Genomic DNA, 22,483 nt, shown 5'->3' with positions numbered 1-22,483 from the left:
AAAACTGAATGCAGTATTCCAAGTATGGCTTTACCAAGACATTATAAAGTGGTATTAACACTTCACGTGATCTTCATTCTTCTAGGCGGGTTGGACTAGAAGACCTCCAAGGTCCCTTCCAACTTTGTTATCCTGTCATATGAAGAACGGTTGCAGGAACTGGGTATGTCTAGCCTAATGAAGAGGAGGACTAGAGGTCACCAAGCTGACTGGGCCACTCTGGGAGTTGAAGTCCACGCATCTTAAAGCTGCCAAAGTTGAGAAACACTGCATAAAGTGCCTGCCTTACTGGCTGTCCTATATATCCCCCCAAGGTCTCTTCTTGTTTATTCTGGAGGAAGTAGTCACTCATTCACCCTCCACTATGGTTTCATTCAAATGACTTTGAGCCTCAAGCAGAAAGCAACAGTGGATTTTACGAGTGGACACATAAGTTTAGACATTCAAAGTGGAGTCGCAGCACACATATGGCTTACTCCAATTGTTTCCAAATTAGCTAAAATGGGGAGGGGGAAAGATATTTTAACACCTTTCCCCCCCCCTCTATTATTGCCATAGTTATTTTCTGCCTCTTAATAATCTTCAGCCCTTCCAACTTTTTTCCTCCAAACGCCATAGACTCTGAGAAAGCCATGAAAATCACCATAGGGCCAACCTGTCGTCACACAAGCTTCTTGTTTCACTTTCACTTTCAGGCACGGCTACAACTAAAGGCATGAGTACAGATGGGAAGAAGACATGCATGGCACCGTTGGGCAGGGTTGCCAGCTCCTGGCTGCTGCTGAAGAGCACGGTCAGAGTTCCTGAGGGCTCAATGAGGCCTGTGCTGACGATGAAAGTAGACCGTGCCTGGTCTCCATCGAGGATCAAGTGTCCTAGGTAGAAGAGAGAAAAGAGTTACGAATATCCAGCGTCTTAAAAAAAACACCTCTCTCCATGGTCTGCGTATAGAGAACTGGAAACATTACCCGACCATTAGAGTGGCAAAATTTTAATACCGGTTTTATTTATTATTTTTTTTATTTTTTAATTTGATTTATATGCCGCCCTTCTCCGGAGACTCAGGGTGGCTTACAATGCGTTAAGCAATAGCCTTCATACTTTTGTATATTTTATACAAAGTCAGCTTATTGCCCCCACAATCTGGGTCCTCAATTTACCAACCTTAGAAAGGATGGAAGGCTGAGTCAACCTTGAGCCTGGGGAGATTCGAACTAGCAGTAATTGCAGGCAGCTGAATGATATTTATTGAACTTGTTTCAAACATTTATAATCTTACTGAAGACATTTCACAGAATAGTTAAAAAGAGTTAGGGCAAATGTCCCTTCGAGCAGAAAGGATAACCATTTTAAAAAATTGTCTTTCAACAGAGTCACTTAAACCAGTGGTGAAATCCAATTTTTTTTACTACCGGTTCTGTGGGTGTGGTTTGATGGGCGTGGTGTGGCGTGGTGGGCGTGATGTGGCTTGGTGGGCATGGTGTGGCTTGGTGGGCGTGGCAGGGGAAGGATACTGCAAAATCTCCATTCCCACCCCATTCCAGGAGAAGGATACTGCAAATTCTCCATTCCCTCCCCACTCCTGGGGGAAGGATATTGCAAAATCTCCATTCCTACCCCACTCTGGGGCCAGCCAGAGGTGATATTTGCCGGTTCTCTGAACTACTCAAAGTTTCCACTACCGGTTCTCCGAACTACTTAAAATTTACACTACCGGTTCTCCAGAACCTGTAAGAACCTCCTGGATTTCACCCCTGACTTAAACCAATGTTATAATTCCCTAGAGTAGGGGTGTCAAACCTGTAGTCCAGGGGCCAGTTGCGTCATGAGCTGGCCCCGCCCCGTTTAGCAAAGGGGCGAAAAGTCCCGATACATCACGTCACACTGCCGTGACACCGCGAGTTTGACACCCCTGCCCTGGAGGGTCTCCAAACTTGACAGCTTGAAGACTTGTGGACTTCAACTCCCAGAATTCCTCAGCCAGCCATGGTGACTGAGGAATTCTGGGAGTTGAAATCCACAAATCTTAAAGTTGCCAAGTTTGGAAACCCCTTTCTTTTACCCTGGAGCAGTGTTTCTGAACTTTGGAAACTCTAAGATGTCTGGACTTCAACTCCCAGAATTCTGATGAGATTTGTCTAGTTTGGTTGAATCCCTTGTATGGCTCTCATCTTCCTCAGCAACCACTGCTTGCTCAACGGGAACAAATCACTCAATCACCCATAACTGACCATCAGTAGGCGCCTTGGCACTCCCCTGGCATAATCAGAATACTGAATTCTGGAAATTGTAGTCCAAACATCTTAAGAGTTGCCAAGGTTGAAAAACATTGCCCTGGAGGAACCCTTATGGAGAAACTCTTGAAATAATTTGTAAGTCTCAGGGAAATCCTGCATAAAATTCAGTTCTCTACTGTTCTGCTTTTTTTTTTTTAATTTATATGCTGCCCTTCTCCGGAGACTCAGGGTGGCTTACAAGGCGTTAAGCAATAGCCTTCATACTTTTGTATATTTTATACAAAGTCAGCTTATTGCCCCCACAAACTGGGTCCTCATTTTACCTACCTTAGAAAGGATGGAAGGCTGAGTCAACCTTGAGCCTGGTGAGAATTGAACTTGCAGTAATTGCAGGCAGCTGGAAGCTAAATACTACCTTTAACAGTAGTATTAGTCTGCTGCGCCACTCAGGCTCCTGCTCAGCATTCAACAAATTTCTATGTATTGCCGAACTCACAAACAGCGAATCTACAGCATACATTGTGTGGTAAGCAAAGTTTATTTGATAATAAACAATGTTTATTTTTCCCCCCCAACCATAATTTCCCACAGAGTCCCCATGACCTCTCATCGAACCCTGGGATTCTATAGAATCTATTGGAGAGAGGCTGCTATAGGGCAGGGGTCTCCAACTGTGGTAGCTTTAAGCCTGGAGGACTTCAACTCCCAACTTCAACTTCAATTCTGGGAGTTGAAGTCCTGCAGGCTTAAAGTTGCCATGGTTGGAGACCCCTGCTATAGAGGCAACATTTAACAAGGGTACATTGACTGAGATGAGAAATCATGTTAATATGTGTTCATGGAGGCATTGAGATTTCTGCTTTGCTCATACCTGACTATCCCTCTAGCGGGCTGCCGAAATCTAGAGAAATCTAGAGAAATCTAGTTGTCAGCGTTTCAACGCTGGCATAGAGAGCAGAGGAGAGCGAGAGATAAACTCTGAAACTTTTGCCTGCTAAATCCCTTTGAAGTCGGGTTGTCGTGGAAATGAGGGGAGGGGGGCACATTCCTGGGAAATGATGAGGAAAAGAAGTCTGAAGAATGACTTGGAAGACAGCCAATGAGAAGCAGAGATTTGGGGATCGGAAAGGGAGGGATTGGGGGGCAAAAGGTCAGTCTTGTCCGCGCGGAGTCATGATCCGGTGGCTGTGCTCAATTAAAGAAAGATTTCCTTAAAGATTGGCAGTTTGGAAATTCATTTAATTTTGAGATAGCATCGCAGTCTGACACTAGTGCTGTTAGAACTGGGAGCCTATCATTTTTTTAATACGGAGAAAAGTCACCTTTCGGGACCTTTCCACATCAAGAAAATGCTTTGGGGAGTCCATCCAGAGCAGGTTCAAGCCCCTATTCTTTTCAGGAGTCCTGGGTACAGAGCTCTCTTAGGCGATATGACCCCCACCAACCGTTACTGCAGCGGAGCGGCTGGTCGCAATTCGTGTTACAGTCAAGGCAGCAGTCATCCGCCGGAGGCCGGGTCTGGATCTGGAAGGTGGAGGTTCTGTTCCCTGTCTTTGCTTCAAAGCTTGAGATTACCTCGGACTCCTCCAAGGGATAGACAAATACTCCTGTGCCAAAGAAACCAGGCAATATTTACTTTTAATATTTGCGATTTAATTTTGTGGAGCTTCTTCTCCGGTAACATTGAACTGCAAACTAGGGCATACAAAACCACTGTGAACGAGCAGGTGGCTATATAAATTTTCCAAAACAAAATAGATTTAGAACTCTTAAAAAAAGAAACTCACCTTCCACAGGTTGCTGCTCCAGGTTGATGTAAGTAAGCTTGGCAGTGATGCCCAAGGTATAGCCATTGGCACAGGCCTTCACACATGAGCTCTGTAGAGGGAGGGCAGTCCAAGAGGGCAAGCAGTACAAGCCTGGCATGATCTTTGCGTTAAATTCTCAAATTCTGCAGATGAGAAAAGACAAGCTCCTTGTTTCCATTATCTAGGTGATTCCAGGTTGTTCTATGAGACTGAGGAATGGAAGCGGGTGAAAGTGTCCAATCTATGGGAATATACTGTATTTTTCGGAGTATAAAATGCACCTTTTCCACCCCCTAATAGGGGGTGAAAATTTGGGTGCGTCTTATACACCGAATGTAGCCTCACCCACCCACTGGCTCCCACCCTTTGGCCTCTGCCGCCCAGCAATTTACCTCCTTGCAGCAAGAAGAAACAACCCATTTCAGCTTCAGCACCGCCTAATTCGCACAAGTTGATTGTCTGTTGGATCGGCCTCTCGACTCTCAGCTGTTTCAAGCTGCAGGGATTGCCATTGCCTATTGCTGCAGGGCTCTGCTGCTTGCTGCAAGGAGGTAAACTGCTGGGAGCAGATTTTTTTTTTCTTGTGCTAATCAAGCTATGCTGAAAACGAAAATGAAAGTAAAGCAGGCTGTTTGCTGTTTGCTGCAACGTGGCAAAATTGCTGGGAGGAAGATTTTTTTTTCTTCTTTTCCTCACCAAAAAAGGTAGGTGCGTCTTATAGTCCAGAACTTTTTATACTCCAAAGAATACAGTAATTGGAGGGGCCACCTGAGAAAATGTGATTGAATCTAAGTTTCCAACATTTTTCTCATGCCAGTTATGTCTCTAGTGGGTCTTTTAATAGCTGGCCAAATTGCCTACAAAGGCAAAAATGTTGTTCAGGAAGTAACTATTTTTTCACTTCTGCCTGAACAGGAAAATGGTGCTGTATGCAATGACAGTTTAAGTAAAAAAATGTGGTTTCCCCCCGCCCCATTGTTTTTATGACACATACTCAGGCCTGAATTCTGTTGCTAGGTACACTGCATTTCAAAATTGTGGTACTGTCAGTTTTATTTATGACGGGCTGCTTAGCACATTCCTGATCAAGGTTTTTTTTTAAGTTTAAGATAAGCCTTGAGAACTTGACTTGCTAAGGTGGCAAGCTTCTGACAAGCAACGTCAATGGGGAAGCCGAATTCACTTAACAACCATGTTACTCATTTAACAACCGCAGTGATTCACTTAACTTTGTAGGTCATCCAACCCCACCCCCAACCCCTCCCAAGCAGAAGACCCTTAAACCAGTGGCTTCAGCCTCCTGGTGAGGGGCTTTGGGCGACGGCTGGAGGGAAATGCCGTTGGTGGCGAAGAGCCGGAGACCCTTGTTCCAGTGGGGCTGCATCATGGCCTGGAACTGGCTGACCATCTCAGCCCTCTGAGTCTCCAGGCGCCGGTATCTGGCCTTGCACTCCCGCAGGTCTTCCCTCTGCTTGGAAAGCCTATGCTCCTAGTCCTCAGTGAGGTGCTTCCACTGAAGCTGGCTTCTTCTCGGCCAGATCCAATTTGAGCTGAGCTGTTTTGCCAACTCTTTCTCGTGGTGGCTGCTTAGCTCCAATAACTGCCAGAGGTGGCAATTAATCCCATTCTGCTTTTGGGTAATTGCAACTTGATTAGAGAATGGATCGAGGCTTTTCCCTTGAAGTATACTTAAGAAAATAAACCCGAAGATATATTTTCTAAGAAAAACTCATTTATTTGTTATAAAGAAAATAAAACATCTTACTGGCTAATTAACTACATCTTGGCAAAGCTTTCCCGGCCACCTCTCTTGGTCGGAGAACAAAGAAAGATAGAAGAAATTGAAGGAATGTGGACATGCGCAGTTAGCTTAGAGATAAGAACATGGCAAGCTACGGTAAGTCTGAAAGTTCAAAAATAAGAGCTCATCTGGTAAATACAAAAATGCTGTGACATTCCTGTTGGGGCCCTAAGGAGCCCGGGCGGGCAGGTGAGGAATGGCTGGGAGGAGAAGGGTGAGTAGAGGCCAGCGCGGTGCCCCTCAACATGAGTGACATCAAATTGGCCATGCCCACCCAGTCACATGCCCACCCAGCCAGTCATTAAGCAGATCATATTAATGGTCCATGGGATTTAAAATTATGAATTTAGTGGTCCCTGAGGTCTGAAAGGTTGGGGACCCCGGTCTAGAAGACCTCCAATGTCCTTTCCAACTCTATTATTCTAGTATCTTTTAATATCCTAGTTCCTTGCTACCCCCCCCCCTCTCTCTCTCTCTCTGGACAAGTCTGGCTAAATCACCCAGGTGATCCAAGGTGGGTGGCTTATGGAATTGGAACAGGTGATGCTGCCCTAGGAAACCAAGCAACCTCTGTGATTTTCAATCCCTCAGAGTTGCTGAGCCCCACTGACAGCTCAAGCGAACTGGAAGATGATCCATATTCCGAAAATAATGCTTTGTTTCCAGGTGACCTTGACTCCACCTTGCACATGGAGCCCAGAGAGGCAGTTCGAGAGGTCTCGGCCAGCTGTTGTCCATGTGAAAGATGGCATGGAAAAACAAACAAGAGATACTGTGCAAAGCTGCTAGTCAATCCTGAGCGTGCAAAAAAAAAGATGTTAGCGTTTATATTTCTCTCTGCAGTGTAAACTCCAAATAGCCGAAACTGATTAGGAGAACTGCTATTATAAGGCTCTGGTTATAACCAGAGCAGATTTTCCTAGTCATCAACAGCCCTATTGGCTGAAGATAATAGAAACTGAAATCTAGCATATTCTATTAGATAGTGTATGCACTCTCATTATGAAACCTTAGAAGGTTTTGGGGGCCACACCCAACACCCACACTTTCTCCTCATAAAAGGAAAAGGGAGTGTCTGACACAAAAGAAAAGGAGTTTTGACTAAGCTTGCAAAGTTTAAAAATGCCATTCATCATCTGAAATGGGAATTGTTTAATAAAACAACGGTATATGCAAGTTAAGAATGCTTCTTCTCAGAAGGTAAATTTGAAATTTTTATTTGTATTCTACCTCTATTATTTTTACAAATAACTCAAGGTGGTGAGCATATCCCATCCGTGCCTTTCTCCTCCTATTTCCCCCACAAAAACAACCCTGTGAGGTGGCTGGGACTGAAATTTTGAACTTCTTTCACCTTGATCATCATGCTAGTCCAGTCATTCCTACCCAAAACTTCTAATTCACACGATGAACTACAGGTAGTCCTTGACCTATGACCACAACTGAGCCCAAAATTTCTGTTGCTAACTGAGACATTTGTTAAGTGAATTTTGCCCCATTTTACGATCTTTCTTGCCAAGTTTGTTAAGTGAATCATTGCAGTTGTTAAGTTAGTAACAGGGCTGTTAAGTGAATCTGGCTTCCCCATTGACTTTGCTTGTCAGACGGTCGCGAAAGGTGATCCCAGGATGTTACAACCGTCATAAATATGAGTCAGTTGCCAAGCGTCTGAATTTTGATCAGGTGACCAAGGGGATGCTGCAAAGGTCGTAAGTGTGAAAAACGTTCATAAGTCACAGTTCTCTGTGCTGTTGTAACTTCAACAGTTGGTCACTAAACCAACTGTTGTTAAGTCAAACACCACCTGTAGTAATTTCTAAACTGGTAAGGCCTGATGAAAAAAAATAAAGAATCCAATAAATTCAGGCAAAATACCTATGAAGAAAGCTATGGTTATTCTGATGTGATCTTGTTCCTTACCAATCGGCATCGAGTGGGTGAGAATTATTTTGTCCAATCTCTGCCCTGGACAATAGAATAGAATAGAATAGAATAGAATAGAATAGAATAGAATAGAGTAGAGTAGAGTAGAGTAGAGTAGAGTAGAGTAGAGTAGAATAAGAATAAGAATAAGAATAAGAATAAGAATAAGAATAAGAATAAGAATGGAATGGAATGGAATGGAATGGAATGGAATAGAATAGAATAGAATAGCATAGAATAGCATAGCATAGCATAGCATAGCATAGAATAGAATAGAATAGAATAGAATAGAATAGAATAGAATAACGTGGCATGGCATGGCATGGCATGGCATGGCATGGCATAGCATAGCAAAGCATGGCATAGCATAGCATAGCATAGCATAGAATAGAATAGAATAAGCATGGCATGGCATGGCATGGCATGGCATAGAATAGAATAGCATAGCATAGCATAGCATAGCATAGCATAGCATAGCATAGCATAGCATAGCATAGCATAGCATAGAATAGAATAGAATAGAATAGAATAAAATAAAATAAGCATGGCATGGCATGGCATGGCATGGCATGGCATGGCATGGCATGGCATAGAATAGCATAGCAAAGCAGAGCAGAGCAGAGCATAGCATAGCAGAGCAGAGCAGAGCAGAGCAGAGCAGAGCAGAGCAGAGCAGAGCAGAGCATAGCATAGCATAGCATAGCATAGCATAGAATAGAATAGAATAGAATAAAATAAAATAAGCATGGCATGGCATGGCATGGCATAGAATAGCATAGCAAAGCATAGCAGAGCATAGCATAGCATAGCAGAGCAGAGCAGAGCAGAGCAGAGCAGAGCATAGCATAGCATAGCATAGCATAGCATAGCATAGAATAGAATAGAATAGAATAGAATAACAAAGTTGGAAGGACCTTGGAGGTCTTCTAGTCCACCCCCTGCCCACACTTCACACCACTTCAGACAAATGGTTCTCCAACATTGAGATGCAGTCACGACAGAAACTTGTCCCATTTCCTACAAGGCTGCCAACTGCCTGTCGCACAACTTTGAAGACAGTTCTTCTGTCCAGGATCTTTCTGCATCCATACCGGTAACACATTTATTATGGAATGGGAAGGAGGGGTGAATATAGAAAAAAAGTGAGTTTATATATCCAATAGAGTGGAAAGCAACCAATTGCAATTTCCCTTATGGAGGAATCTTCGTAAGTGCTTGGAACCACTCCAACTGGAAGTAGACCTAGACCGATCTCAGAGGCTGTTTTCCATTCCTCTCTGTATGAGCTGAGTGCTTCTTAATCAAAATGGGGACTCCGGCAGACGCGAGGGAGGGAAAATACCCGTTTTTAATCTAACAAGATTTTAGTGTTAAAAGGGGCAGCAACGCTGGCTCATCCACCTTTCCTTTTCTGATGGACAACACTGAAAATGTGGTCCCTGTGGGGGAAAACATTGAGGAAAAGCAAGGGCCCAAATGATTCCCCAAGAACATCTGGCCCAAATGTAAGCCAACATCAACAAAGTGGTTTGAACTAAGCCTATTCGGGAAGGTTAAAACATTCAGCTGCCTTGCCGTTCTTGTGTTAGAAACCAGACTTTGGAAACTCCAGGAAGCCATTGAAAACATATCTTGATTATTAGGAAATTTCTCCTTAGTTGCTTCTCTCCTTGGTTAGTTTCCATCCATTGCTTTTTGTCCTGCCCTCAGGTGCTTTGGAGAATAGCTTGACTCCCTCTTCTCTGTGGCAGCCCCTGAGATATTGGAAGACTGCTATCATGTCTCCCCTAGTCCTTCTTTTCATTAAACTAGACATATCCAATTCCTGCAACCATTCTTCATATGTTTTAGCCTCCAGTCCAGAGGTGGTATTCAGCTGGTTTAGACCGGTTTGCCCGAACTGGTAGAGGAAATCGTGGATGGACCCAAGCCCACCCACCCGCCCTGGCTCTATGCCATCCTATTTAGGCACGTTTTTGAGGCTGGGCGCATGCGCAGAAGGCAGGCGTGTGCACGAACTGGGCACACATGCGCACGAAGCGAGCATGTGTGCACACGGCAAACCGGTAGCAACATAATGAGGAACCCACCGCTGCTCCAGGCCCCTAATCATTTTTGTTGCTCTTCTCTGCACTCTTTCCAGAGTCTCGTCCCAATCTTAGGAGCCTCTGCTTTAAACGTCCAATTAAACATCCCCGTTAATTGCCATGACACTGACTAGCTACAACCTCAATGAATTGTTGACCAAGGGCTTATCAGGAAACTTCCACAGGCTCCTTTCATGTGATTTAATCATCGCTACCCTTTACCTTTATCTTTTCAAGGTAAACAAGGCCCATCTGGCCTTGATATGTTTTATGTAGGCAGCTGGAAGGCAGTTTATAATGAATAAATGCACACCCACAGATTTTCATCCCTGTGATTTTCCTTTCGCTTATCAGTCACGGGGAATCGAGAGCCCTGCAGTTTTATTAATGTTTTCAAAGATCCTCTTTCACCTATCCAGTTGAAGTGAAAGGTCCGAACACAATGTTATGTGTGTACACAGAAGGCAGGCGACATTTTTCTTAAAACCTTTCTCACTTTGGTTCAAAGACAATTAACATTGTTTATCAATGTATTCATCAACATTATCCGTTTTCTCAAACCTCCTCACTCTTCTAATATTTTGGCAAGCAATCAATTGGAAAAGAGCTGTGGCAGATTGGTGGTTTTTTTTTCTTTTATATGATTATCGCTGCCAGCAATCTTTTTTGATTACTGAGACTAATTATATGCACAAAAATAGGCTCAGAAACACCCACAATGTAAGAACGGTTGGAAAAGACGATGGAAATAGAAGAGGTGGCAAAATTAATGTGTGATTACAGAAAGATCAACAACTATATTAATCAGTTAACTGGAAACTCCTTATGGACTTTTTGCTGAAAAAAAAGGACGAAGTTATGATATAAACTTAGAGTGAAATGGTAAAACATAAATTACATTTATAAATGCTATCCAAAAGATCGGAAGTCACTCCTTTATCATTTTTTCCTTTTTTATTTCTACTTCCTTTCTTACTATAAAGGTAAAGGTTCCCCTCGCACATATGTGCTAGTCGTTCCCGACTCCGATGAATGGTGCTCATCTCCGTTTCAAAGCCGAAGAGCCAGCGCTGCCCGAAGACGTCTCAGTGGTCATGTGACCAGCATGACTAAACGCCAAAGATGGTCCCTATTTTTCTACTTGTATTTTTTACGTGCTTTCGAACTGCTAGGTTGGCAGAAGCTGGGACAAGTAACGGGAGCTCAAACCGTTATGCGGCACTAGGGATTCGAACCACTGGTTCTTTCTTACTATATCCATTCACTATTCCTTAATTTCTTTCTTTTGTAATATATGCATTGTTTTTATCTTGTTAAAAGTTATTCAGTAAAAATGTAAAAAAACAAAAAGTGCTAAATTAGTGAAAGCAACAACAAGGTTAGTTTGAAACCAGATATCCATGACAAAAGTAAAAGACAGGTGGTAGGTAGTACGTCCTCCCGCCCAACAAAAGGAGGGAGAAAGAGGTGTAAGAATGAAATCTTCAACTCCTTAGAGACAGAACAGTTGTGGACTTCAACTCCCAGAATTCCTCAGTCAGCATTGTTAGCTGAGGAATTCTGGGAGTTGAATTCCACCCATATTAAAATTGTCAGGATTGAGAAACACAGGTTTAGGGTACACAGAAGTGTTCCTGAAACTTTTTTCTCTCGTGACCCCGTCACTTTTTAAAATTATGGGAGACCGTAAAAGTGTTTTCCCTCCCCATATATCAACCTTTACTGTATTAAAAATTAAAAATAACAGATTTGCTGCTGCTACCAGTTCTCACAATTGTTTGATAGGTTTTTTTAAAAAAAATTGTACTATTTTTCAATTTAGCTTGGCAAACACTCTAACAGAAATACATCTGTTTCTTTTAGAATGAAACCAGGAGGATCTAAGAAGAAGAGACATGAATTCAGATGGTGCGATTTCAACATTTTATGTGAATTTGACCCTTTTATTCCAGAGAAGTGGAATAAAGGACAAAATTAGGGAGCTGGGAGAGGATCTTGGAAGTCACCTCATCCAATCCCCTTCTTCAATATAGATAGTCCTCGACTTACAACACTTCATTGTTGGAATTCACTGGAAAAAGTGACTTATGACCATTTTTCACACTTACAACTGTTGCAGCATCCCCAGAATCCCATAATCGAAATTCAGACTCTTGGCAACTGACTCATATTTTTGATCGTTGCAGTGTCCTGGGGTTATGTGATTAGCTTTTGTGACCTTGTTGTTGTTAGTTGCGAACCTGTGCCTGATGGGTCGTACCTGACCCATCACGACCCCATGGACAACGTTCCTCCAGGCCTTCCTGTCCTCTGTCATCCTCTGGAGTCCATTGAAGCTCACGCCGACTGCTTCAGTGACTCCATCCAGCCACCTCGTTCTTTGCCATCCCCTTCTTCTTTTGCCCTCCATCTTTCCCAGCATTAGGCTCTTCTCCAGTGAGTCCTTCCTTCTCATTAGGTGGCCAAAGGATTTGAGTTTCATCTTCAGGATCTGGCCTTCTAAAGAGCAGTCAGGGTTGATCTCCTCTAGGACTGACCGGTTGGATCGCCTTGTGGTCTTGCAGGAATCTTCTCCAGCACCAGAGTTCAAAGGCCTCAATTCTTTGACGCTCGGCCTTCCTTATGGTCCAATTTTCCCAGCCATACATTGCAACTGGGAAAACCATCGCCTTGACTATACGCACTTTTGTTGGCAGGGTGATGTCTCTGCTTTTTAAGTAAACTTTTTGCGACCTCATGACAAGCAAAGTCAATGGGGAAGCTGCTTTTACTTAACCGAGTTACTAACTTAACAGCTGTGAGAAGTAAAATGGGGCAAGACTCACTTAACAAATGTCTCACTCAGCAACAAAAATTTCGGTTTCAATTGTGGTTGTAGGTCGAGGCCAACTTGTACAGACTCTACAGTGGTTTCTCCAGGGCAGAGAACTTTGGTTAGAGTTTCTTACAAATCGAGCCTGGCTCCCAACGATTTCATGGACGTGTCCCTTTGGTAACACTGAATGGCCCCATTAAAGGAGAGCTCACTATCCCCTGAATTAATCTGCTCCACTGTTGAACAAATCTTACTGGTAAAAAGGTTTCCCAAATATTAGCCGAAATGTGTTTCTTGCAACATTCACCCATTTATTTCCCTGGCACAACAGAGGAAATCTCTGCTTGATCTTTCATGCGGCAACTTTTCCAGGTGTTTGTTTGTTAAATGACAGGCTGTTAAGCTGGTTGCTACTAGGAAGACAAGTCATGCAACATGAATAAAATATGCAGCCAGAGGATCTTATGCTTTGCCTGGCCTAAGAAGACCGCTCTTGGCTTACTGTAGAGGTAGTCCTCTACTTACGACCATAGCTGAGCTAGAAATTTCCATTGCTAAGAAAGGCAGTTAAGTGATTTGGGTCCAGGGGTGAAATCCAGCAGGTTCTAACAGGTTCTGGAGAACTGGTAGCGGAAATTTTGAGTAGTTTGGAGAACCGGCAAATACCACCTCTGGCTGGCCCCAGAGTGGAGTGGGAATGGAGATTTTGCAATATCCTTCCCCTGGAGTGGGGTGGGAATGGAGATTTTGCAATATCCTTCCCCTGCCACGCCCACCAAGCCACGCCCACAGAACTGGTAGGGAAAAAATTTGGATTTCACCCCTGATTGGGTCCTATCCCCCCCCTTTTTTTGCCACAGTTGTTAAGCGAATCACTGCAGCTCTTAAGTGAATCATGCAATGGTTAAGCGAATCTGGCTTTCCCCCCATTGACTTTGCTTGTCAGAAGCCGGCTAGGAAAGACACAAATGGTGAACTCACAACCTTGGGACAATACAATTGTCAGAAATACATGGCCGGGTGCCAGTGCCCAAATTTGGATCGCATGACCATTGGGGATGATGCAAGGGTTGTGTGAAAACCGGTCATATTAAGTCACTTTTTCCAGTGCCGTTGTAACTTCAAACGGTCACTAAACCAATGGTTGTAAGTCGAGGACTACCTGCACCTTCCGAAGCATAAATCTCTCAAGCATCTTTGACTATTTTCTGGCTTCCAAACTGTTTGTAATATTATGAACTTGCCCAAACAAAAGTAGCAAAGACAAAGATAGAAATCTGATGAGCAGGAGATCAGCATTTGCAGACGCATCCTTGAATGTGTACATTAATGCTTGGAAGCCTTTCAACGTAAACTGGGAACGATGAGTCAAAGGGGGGAAAAAACAGAAAAGATTTTGTTCCGGTCCTGGGAAATACTGTAACAATTGCATTGAGTCCGGATGATCTGAGAAATTTCACCAACTGTATTTTGATAACTTTCGCCCCAGGCGTGCAATTTATCTTCCTTCCTAAAACTTTTTGATTACATCAATCACATTTTAATACTGGCAGAATCTCTCTATCGCAGCAGGACTTAAGTGTGATAAATTGGGCCTGATGATTTAAGTAGCTACAAGATAAGAAAAATAAGACATTAAAAGAGGGTTTCTCGTTTGTTCTCAGATGTTCCATCCAGACAGTATCCCCAGTAGTGGTTAAGGCTTGAAACTAATACCATGAAAATCTAGGTTCACATCCACCCTTAATTTCCAATCTATTCCACAGGGTTGTCATGGGGGAAAATGGAGAAGGGGATGCCATGTACATCGGGATGAGTGCGTGAGAAAAAAAAAGTGGAATATAAATGTAGCAAGCAAAAAAATAAAAATGTAGACCTGGTGCATGTGCAAACCCGCAAACCAAAATGAATACCCGTTAAAGTGATCTTGATTTGTGATGCCTTCAGCAACCCAAGCGAATGGGCCAGAAAGATGGATTCCTTTCACCTGAATTGGTGAAGTAAAAGTCCACCAAGGAAGCAATCCTAGATAAAATTTAGGACGGTTGATGAATTATCAAGGCAAGCTGAGCCCTCAAACACAGTTGACTGGACCGTCTAAAGGCCTCTTGTCCAGATCTCCTTTATTTCTCAATCGGTTGTTCGGTCTCGTGTGCCTCCGAGCTGGGGATTTTTACAAGGGAGACTCGGAAACATTTTGTGGGACATTATATTACAGTAAATAATTAATATGGTAGATGTGCAATAATACATAACTACAGGTCTATCTATGATGCAGCAGCAGGACTCTTTCCTGATATACCCCAATATATGGGTCATGTCCTTCTTCTGTACAAAAAAATATGGGTTACCCTGTTTCCCCCAAAATAAGACATCGCCTGATAATAAGCCCAATCGGGCTTTTGAGCGTATGGCAATAAGGCCAAACACTTATTTCAGGGTTCAAAAAAAATATAAGACAGGGTCTTATTTTTTGGGAAACATGGTAGGAGTCTCTTGATCATTAAAATACTTACCTAGCAATTAAGCATTTTCTTTTTGAAAAGCATGAGTAAGTTGTTCATTATTCAAGAGTTTTGCCCAGGAATATCCTATCCATAGGAGGCTATCCAAAAAGATAGGATCCCAATACTTTGGTGTCTCTTCATATGCAATCCAGACCCACTTACTCTACTACCACTCACTTACTGTCATCAAAGTTAACCAATAGAGTTGACATGTAAAGGCTTACCTGGAGAATGTCACACAGTCTGCAGTCTTAACCAGCTTGATTTTAGACGAATGAATATGGCTTGAGCATCCTCCCACTTTGGGGTGCCCTCCTGTCATCGATGGTGAGCAGAAGTCTAATTTTGCAAGCCCCCAGCTTCTGTCGTTTCCCTTGCAAGGGGAAAACTGGCAGGTTTCCCACTTCTTTGTGCATTTGCTCGCCCGTACACTCACACCCTCTCTGCTGCAGGCTCTCTTCTGTACTGGCTTCCTCAGTGCTATAGCACTATATCTCTGCTTCCTCTCTGCCAGAAGAAAAGGAACTGAGCAGGTCCAAGCAGATCCCAGTTAAAGGGCCAGGACATCTGCATAACTCTGCTAACAGAGAGAAGAAGACAGCTAATTCTCAACAAGGGCTAGTTTGCCTTTATCCAGATGATGAAGTACACCTGTCAGAATTGGGCCCGGAAACAGGAAGAAAGTCTTTGAAAGGCATCTAGACTAGAGAGAAACTCCCCCCCCCACACACACTCCAAATTACAGGTAGTCCTCAATTTACTACTACAACTGAGCCCAACATTTCAGGTGGCTAAGCGAGGCATTTAAGTGAGTTTTGCCCCCACTTTACAACCTTCCTTTGTTAAAGCGAGTCAAGTTGTTAAGTGAATCTGGTTTTTCTGATTTTGCTTGTCAGAAAGTTGCAAAAGGGGATCGCGTGACCCCCAGACCACTGCAACTGTCATAAATATGAGTCAATTGATCACATGACCGCAGGGATGCTGCAATGGTCGTGGGAAAAGCAGTCATAAGTCACTTTTTTAAGTTGTTGTAACTTTGAACAGTCACTAAACAGCCTGTTGTAAGTCAAGGACTACCTGTACACAATTTGGACCCAAAGCCCAATTTTACCTCCAAGAAAGGTAGACCTTGTATCTGGAATCCTCCATGCTGTTTTGTTTAAAAGATGCAAAGTTGATTTACGTGCAACCTTCCAGAGCAGTTTCTGCTATCTCAAGGAATAGCAGAGAGCAATAGATCTTAGAACTGGAGAAAAGTCCAAAATGTTAAAAGGAGAGATCTAAGTAACTGCAGGCACTGCATACCAAACATTCTTCTTTATCCAAAGAGGAAATGAAAACACGAACCTTATTTTCAACTTTATAGTCCTCTGACTCCTGAAAACACGAACCTTATTTTCAACTTTATAGTCCTCTGACTCCTTATGATGTTGGTCACTTTACTCCCCAGTAGACAGCTCAGTTTAAACAAGGGCAACTTGCAATTGCAGTCGGAAGTCGGAGTCTTGCAATAACAATAAAATAGTTTCCCATCCTTACAGGGTAATTATTCTTGCACATCTAGTGGTTCAATTTACTTTACTCGAGGTAATGAGTGTCAGTCTCTCTGTCTGTCTCTCTCTCTGTCTGTCTGTCTGTATGTATGTATATATGTGTCAATGGTGAGTTGCCCCTGGTTTGCACCGGTTCTATAGAACCGGTAGTAAAACCAGCTGGAGGCTCCGCCCACTGACCCTGATGTCATCAAAATGCTTCTGCACATTTTGGATGGGTTTGACTTACCTTTACTACCGGTTCGCAATGGGGCCGTGGGTGTGTGCTTGCTTCGCTTGCGCGCGCTCTCTCTTCTGCACATGCACAGAAGCATTTTGATGACATCAGGGTCAGTGGGCGGAGCCTCCCGCCGGTTTTACTACCGGTTCTATAGAACCGGTGCGAACCGGGGGCAACCCACCACTGAGTAGAACCCACCCCTGGTTTGTATGTATGTGAATGAATGAATGAATGGATAGGTAGATAGATAGATAGATAGATAGATAGATAGATGGATGGATGGATGGATGGATGGATGGATGGATGGATGGATAGATGGATGGATAGGTAGATAGATAGATAGATAGATAGATAGATAGATAGATAGATAGATAGATAGATAGATAGATGATAGAATAGATGGATGGATGGATGGATGGATGGATGGATGGATGGATGGATGGGTAGATAGATAGATAGATAGATAGATAGATAGATAGATAGATAGATAGATAGACAGACAGATAGACAGACAGACAGACAGACAGACACAGAGATAGACAGACGGACAGACAGACAGACAGACAGAGACATAGATGAATAGATAGATAGATAGAGAGAGAGAGAGACAGAGACAGAGACAGAGAGAGACAGAGGTAGACAGACAGATAGCTAGGCAGGCAGGCAGGCAGACAGACAGACAGAACGAACCATACCCTGTGCTAAGCAGTGTCTGTATAGCTGTCTAATAATCTACTTCCTAGTTACCTAGTAGAACTACCGTTATTTTTCTTTCTCCCTTCAGGCTTCCTCTCCTTGAATGAAGGGTGAGCTAAACACTAAAGCTTCTGCCTCACCTGGGAAAGAGTGGCCCTTCCTAACCAGGCCTATTTGTGCTGCAAAATATCTGGACAACCACAAGACACTACAGAAAAATGGCATGTCTGGCTGCCACCTGAAGCTTGTCTGGATTTTTGCAGCCAAAATATTGGTGGACCTCCTTAAACAATGACGCATCCAGTGCTGAAACTTCAACCCCTCCCATTCCTTATCTTGGTTGCTCCAGGCAGTTTCCTATTCCAGTCCTGGGACCAAGCCAAGAGCAAAGTTGCCAGCATTAATAAAATACAAGAGGTAAATCACAAGAATAGCATACTTTTTATCGAGGAAAACAAACCTCTGCTACTGTCTTCTGCAAGTTGGATTTCAGCTGCCTGTACAGGCAATCCTCAATTTACAACCATTTGTTTAGTGACCGTTTGAAGTTACAGTGGCACTGAAAAGTGACTTATGACCGTTTTTCACACTTATAACTGTTGCAGCATCCCCGTGATCAGAATTCAGACGCTTGGCAACTGACTCATATTTATGACAGTCGCAGTGTCCTGGGGTCGTGAGATCCCCTTTTGCGGCCTTCTGACAAGCGAAGTCAATGGGAAAGCCAGGTTCGCTTAACAACCGCGTTACTATCTTAACGATTGCAACGATTCACTTAACAACTGCAGTAATTTTTATGAAACCAGTTTTTATTGCAATTTTTTTGTCACCCCCACCCCCACCCCCAAACATACATATTTTATGAACAAAGTGTTGTCCGGATCATTCTTGTGTATCCTTTCATATACATAATCCATTTTACATCATATCTCTGTTTCCAATTTCAGCCATAATATTCTCTTTCCATACTTCTTTATCTTAACTTATTTACTTCTTAATACATAAACAATATCACTAATTGCCCTTAATTCCTAATCTCTTACAATAACAACAATTAATTACCTTATTTCTCCATTGCTAGATATATTTCTCAAATTCCCCATCCCACTTTTTAACATTTCAACTTCGTCTCTTAATTTAAATTGTCTTCAAAATTAAACCAAATTGCCATTTCATATTCCATCTGCTCTTCTGTTTTACTATGAGCAATATATATCATCATATTCAAATCTTACATAAAAACCCTTTAACTTGGTTGACTATCCACAATTAATAATATTAATATTGTACAATTCCCTTAAATCTACTAATATGTACCTTATTTTCCTTCCTCCTTTCCACTAACCTTCCCCTCTTTAACCATTTTCTCTTGATCTCTCAAAAATTCCACTTCTTGTTGATTTTCTCCTTTTATCCCATTCTCTTAACTTCTTCTTCTTCTTTTTCATGCATCTTTTCTTCTGAATCCTTCCAGCTCGTGGAAGCCAATAGCGCCAGCGGCGGGTAGTTCAGAGAACTGAGAGCACGGCGGTGGGAGGCTCCCCCCCAAAGCGGTATGTCGTCATGTCCTGGTTTTGACCATCTGCGCATGAGTAGAAGGCTTTGCACATGCTCAGATGATGGTGCATAGGAAAGGTAAGTACATTTCACCCCTGCTAGACAGTCTCTCTCAGCTCAGAATTACAGATAGTCCTTGGCTTACAATCATTTGTTTAGTGACCAAAGTTACAACAGCATTGAAAAAAGTGACCTATGACTGTTTTATCACATGACCATTGCATCATCCCCATCCATGGTCATGTGATCAAAATTGGGATGTTTGGCAACTGGCATTTATTAAGGACAGTTGGGTTCTGGGGTCATTAGATCATCTTTTGCAACTTTCTGACAAGCAAAGTCATTGGGGAAGCCGCTTTAACAGATTAACAGAGTTGAAAGGAACCTTTCATTTAATAATTGAGTGACTAATATAACAACGGCAGCGATTCGCTTAACAACTGGCAAAAAAGGTCATAAAACGGGACAAAGACTCGCTTAACAACTGTCTTGCTTTTGCAAATTAAAACTCTTTAGTCCTATTCATTTATATTGAGAAAATGCAAATTTCATGGGCTCGCGATCTAAAATGTATAGCAACATTTTATCCCACAAAATATCAGCATTCTTACTTTCTCAAACATTTTGAGGCCAAATCTGGAATTGTATACGTTGATAAAACAAGACGTGGCCTCTCCAACAGCAGGGCATGGGTGCTCTCCATGGATTTTGAATACACAGATGTTCTGAAGTTGCCCTAGCAACACTAATCTTGCATACAAATATTAAACAGTAGAAAGTGCAAAATGACAAGGATCTGTTAATCCACAGATTAATGCCACAAAGGGAATAAGATGTTCTACTGGAAATACATGACTTCCTGTCCCAAAGGTGCTTTTCAAACGGCAACTAGACTTTCTATACTTTTCCTTCTTTTTTCTTTTCTTTTCGAGCTAAAGAACCTTCTAAAATGAGAAGCGAAACGTCTTCAAAAAAAGGAAAGAATGTCCACTTCCCTTTTGAAAAGCACCTTTCGGAAAACCATAATTCGGTTCACGGAGGATCGCTACAGATGTAATATCTATTGTAAACTGAACGCGACCACTTGTTTATTGGACCCGTGCCCCTCCTGGTTAGTGCTGGCTTCCCGGGACGTGATGCGAGGCTGGCTCCAGGGGATTATAAATGCTTCGTTGGGTGAGGGTGACTTCCCCGCCGCCTTGAAAGAGGCGGTGGTGAGGCCTCTCCTCAAGAAGCCTTCCCTGGACTCAGCAGTGTTGGCTAATTATCGTCCGGTCTCCAACCTTCGTTTTGTGGCGAAGGTTGTTGAGAGTGTGGTTGCACGACAGCTTCCCCAGTACCTGGATGAAACGATGTATCTGGATCCGTTCCAGTCGGGCTTCAGGCCTGGGTACAGCACGGAAACGGCATTGGTCGCATTGGTTGATGATCTCTGGAGGGCTCGGGACAGGGGCTGCTCCTCTGTCCTGGTCCTATTAGATCTCTCAGCGGCTTTTGATACCATCGACCATGGTATCATGCTGCACTGGCTGGAAGAGTTAGGGGTGGGGGGCACTGTTCTACGGTAGTTCTCCTCCTTTCTCTCTGACCGGTTGCAGTCTGTGTTGGCAGGGGGGCAGAGGTCGTCCCTGAGGCCCCTCATATGTGGGGTGCCACAAGGGTCGGTCCTCTCGCCCCTTCTGTTCAACATTTATGTAAAGCCGCTGGGCGAGATCATCCATGGTTTCGGGGTGAAGTTCCATCAGTACGCTTATGACACCCCGGACCACCCCAACGATGCCCTTGAAGTAATGTCCTGGTGTCTGGAGGCCATGCGGATCTGGATGGGGAGGAACAGGCTCAGGCTCAACCCATCCAAGACCGAGTGGCTGTGGTTTCCGACGTCCCGATATAGTCAGTTGACGCCATCGCTGACTATTGCGGGCGAATCGCTGGCCCCCACGGAGAGGGCTCGCAACTTGGGTGTCCTCCTGGATTCACGGCTGTCTTTAGAAGAGCACTTGACGGCCGTGACTGGGAGGATTTTTCATCACGTTCACCTGATCTGCCAGTTGCGTCCCTTTCTGGATCGGGACTCCATACACTAATAAATAAAACTAAACTAAACTAGACTATTGTGTGATATTGTTTTAAGTATCAAATGAAAGCCTGGTACCATTAAGTGAGAAAATACGTAAAAAACTAGCATGAACCATGTACATCTAAGCAACCAATTTCCACTCCAGGAAAACAATATTCTATAAGTATGACTTTGGACAGTAACTCTCTATCAACACAACCGGACCTCGTAGGATTGTGAGAAAAAAAGGAGGAGGGAAGATTAGATAGGATTGCTCCCTTGAGTTGTTTATGAAAATAAAGCTGAGATAGAATTTGCACAACAAAACACAGGACTACATTCTCTTTCCCACGCAGTAAGCAGCAAAAGTCTTAAAAGTAGCAGCAAAAGGGGGCAAAAGCCTACAGCACCCGGTATTCCCAGGCGGTCTCCCATCCAAGTACTAACCAGGCCTGACCCTGCTTAGCTTCCGAGATCAGACGGGATCGGGCGCTTTCAGGGTAGTATGGCCGTAGACGGCACTCAAGCTGCTTGCCGCTGCCTTTAAGCAACCCGCAGCTATGACCGTTGCAGCATCCCCACGGCCAGGCGATCCAAATTCGGGGGTGGGCGACTGGCACGTCTTGATGAAAATTACACCGTCCCAGGGTCGTGCGATGCTCCTTCGTAATCTTCCCAGCGGGCGTCCGGCAGGCAAAGCCAATGCGGCCAGCAGGCTCGCTTAACGACAGATGATTCACTTGGCCACGGCAGGGATTCTGGTCACCACTGTGGCAAAGATGCAATTCACTTCACAACCGCCTTGCTTGGAAAAGGGAAACTTAGGGCTGAATTGCGGTGGTAAGCCAAGGACTACCTGCCTGTCACAAAACTTAGCTTTCGAGCTTTGATTGATTGGGCGGCTATCGAGTATCTTGGGGAGGGGGGGACCCAGGCGGGGCCGGGGCTGGGGCAAGCAGGGTTGCCTTCCGTTGGCCAGGCTGCAAGCAGCACCAAAAGACTTAAAGTGGCAGCAAAAGCCTACAGCACCCGGTATTCCCAGGCGGTCTCCCATCCAAGTACTAACCAGGCCTGACCCTGCTTAGCTTCCGAGATCAGACGGGATCGGGCGCTTTCAGGGTAGTATGGCCGTAGACGGCACTCAAGCTGCTTGCCGCTGCCTTTAAGCAACCCGCAGCGCCCCCTGTTCAAGCCCTCGTAGGGAATCCGAGCCAGGGTCT

The 22,483-nt window shown here is 43.8% G+C and overlaps 1 protein-coding gene and 2 non-coding genes across 6 annotated transcripts in view; all 3 read right to left on the bottom strand.

Moving 5' to 3' along the window:
- VWA5B2 (von Willebrand factor A domain containing 5B2) overlaps positions 1-22,483 on the bottom strand; it is a 115,581-nt gene that overhangs the window by 46,832 nt on the left and 46,266 nt on the right. The window contains exons 1-4 of one of the 4 annotated variants that reach the window (XM_034441986.2): positions 15,403-15,691; positions 4,025-4,188; positions 3,683-3,844; positions 656-875 (exon numbers count right to left, since the gene is read on the bottom strand). In XM_034441986.2, the coding sequence (XP_034297877.2) occupies positions 656-875; positions 3,683-3,844; positions 4,025-4,163 (521 nt within the window). In that variant the 5' untranslated portion in view covers positions 4,164-4,188; positions 15,403-15,691. Of the gene's footprint in view, positions 1-643; positions 876-3,682; positions 3,845-4,024; positions 4,189-15,402; positions 15,692-22,483 lie in introns of those variants that run through there. The other 3 variants (XM_034441985.2, XM_087872432.1, XM_060682877.2) reach the window with 3 other exon arrangements.
- On the bottom strand, positions 21,662-21,780 carry LOC132709466 (5S ribosomal RNA). Its single transcript, XR_009620507.2, has one exon. It is a non-coding gene; the product is annotated as a 5S ribosomal RNA (ribosomal RNA).
- On the bottom strand, positions 22,281-22,399 carry LOC148113028 (5S ribosomal RNA). The gene has a single exon (XR_015728698.1). It is a non-coding gene; the product is annotated as a 5S ribosomal RNA (ribosomal RNA).

Source organism: Pantherophis guttatus, chromosome 6 (genome assembly GCF_059756535.1).
Source record: "Pantherophis guttatus breed Tessera chromosome 6, ASM5975653v1, whole genome shotgun sequence".
NCBI lineage: Eukaryota > Metazoa > Chordata > Lepidosauria > Squamata > Colubridae > Pantherophis > Pantherophis guttatus.
Note: the sequence above shows the minus strand (reverse complement) of the source record. Positions and strands in the feature narration are given on the sequence as shown.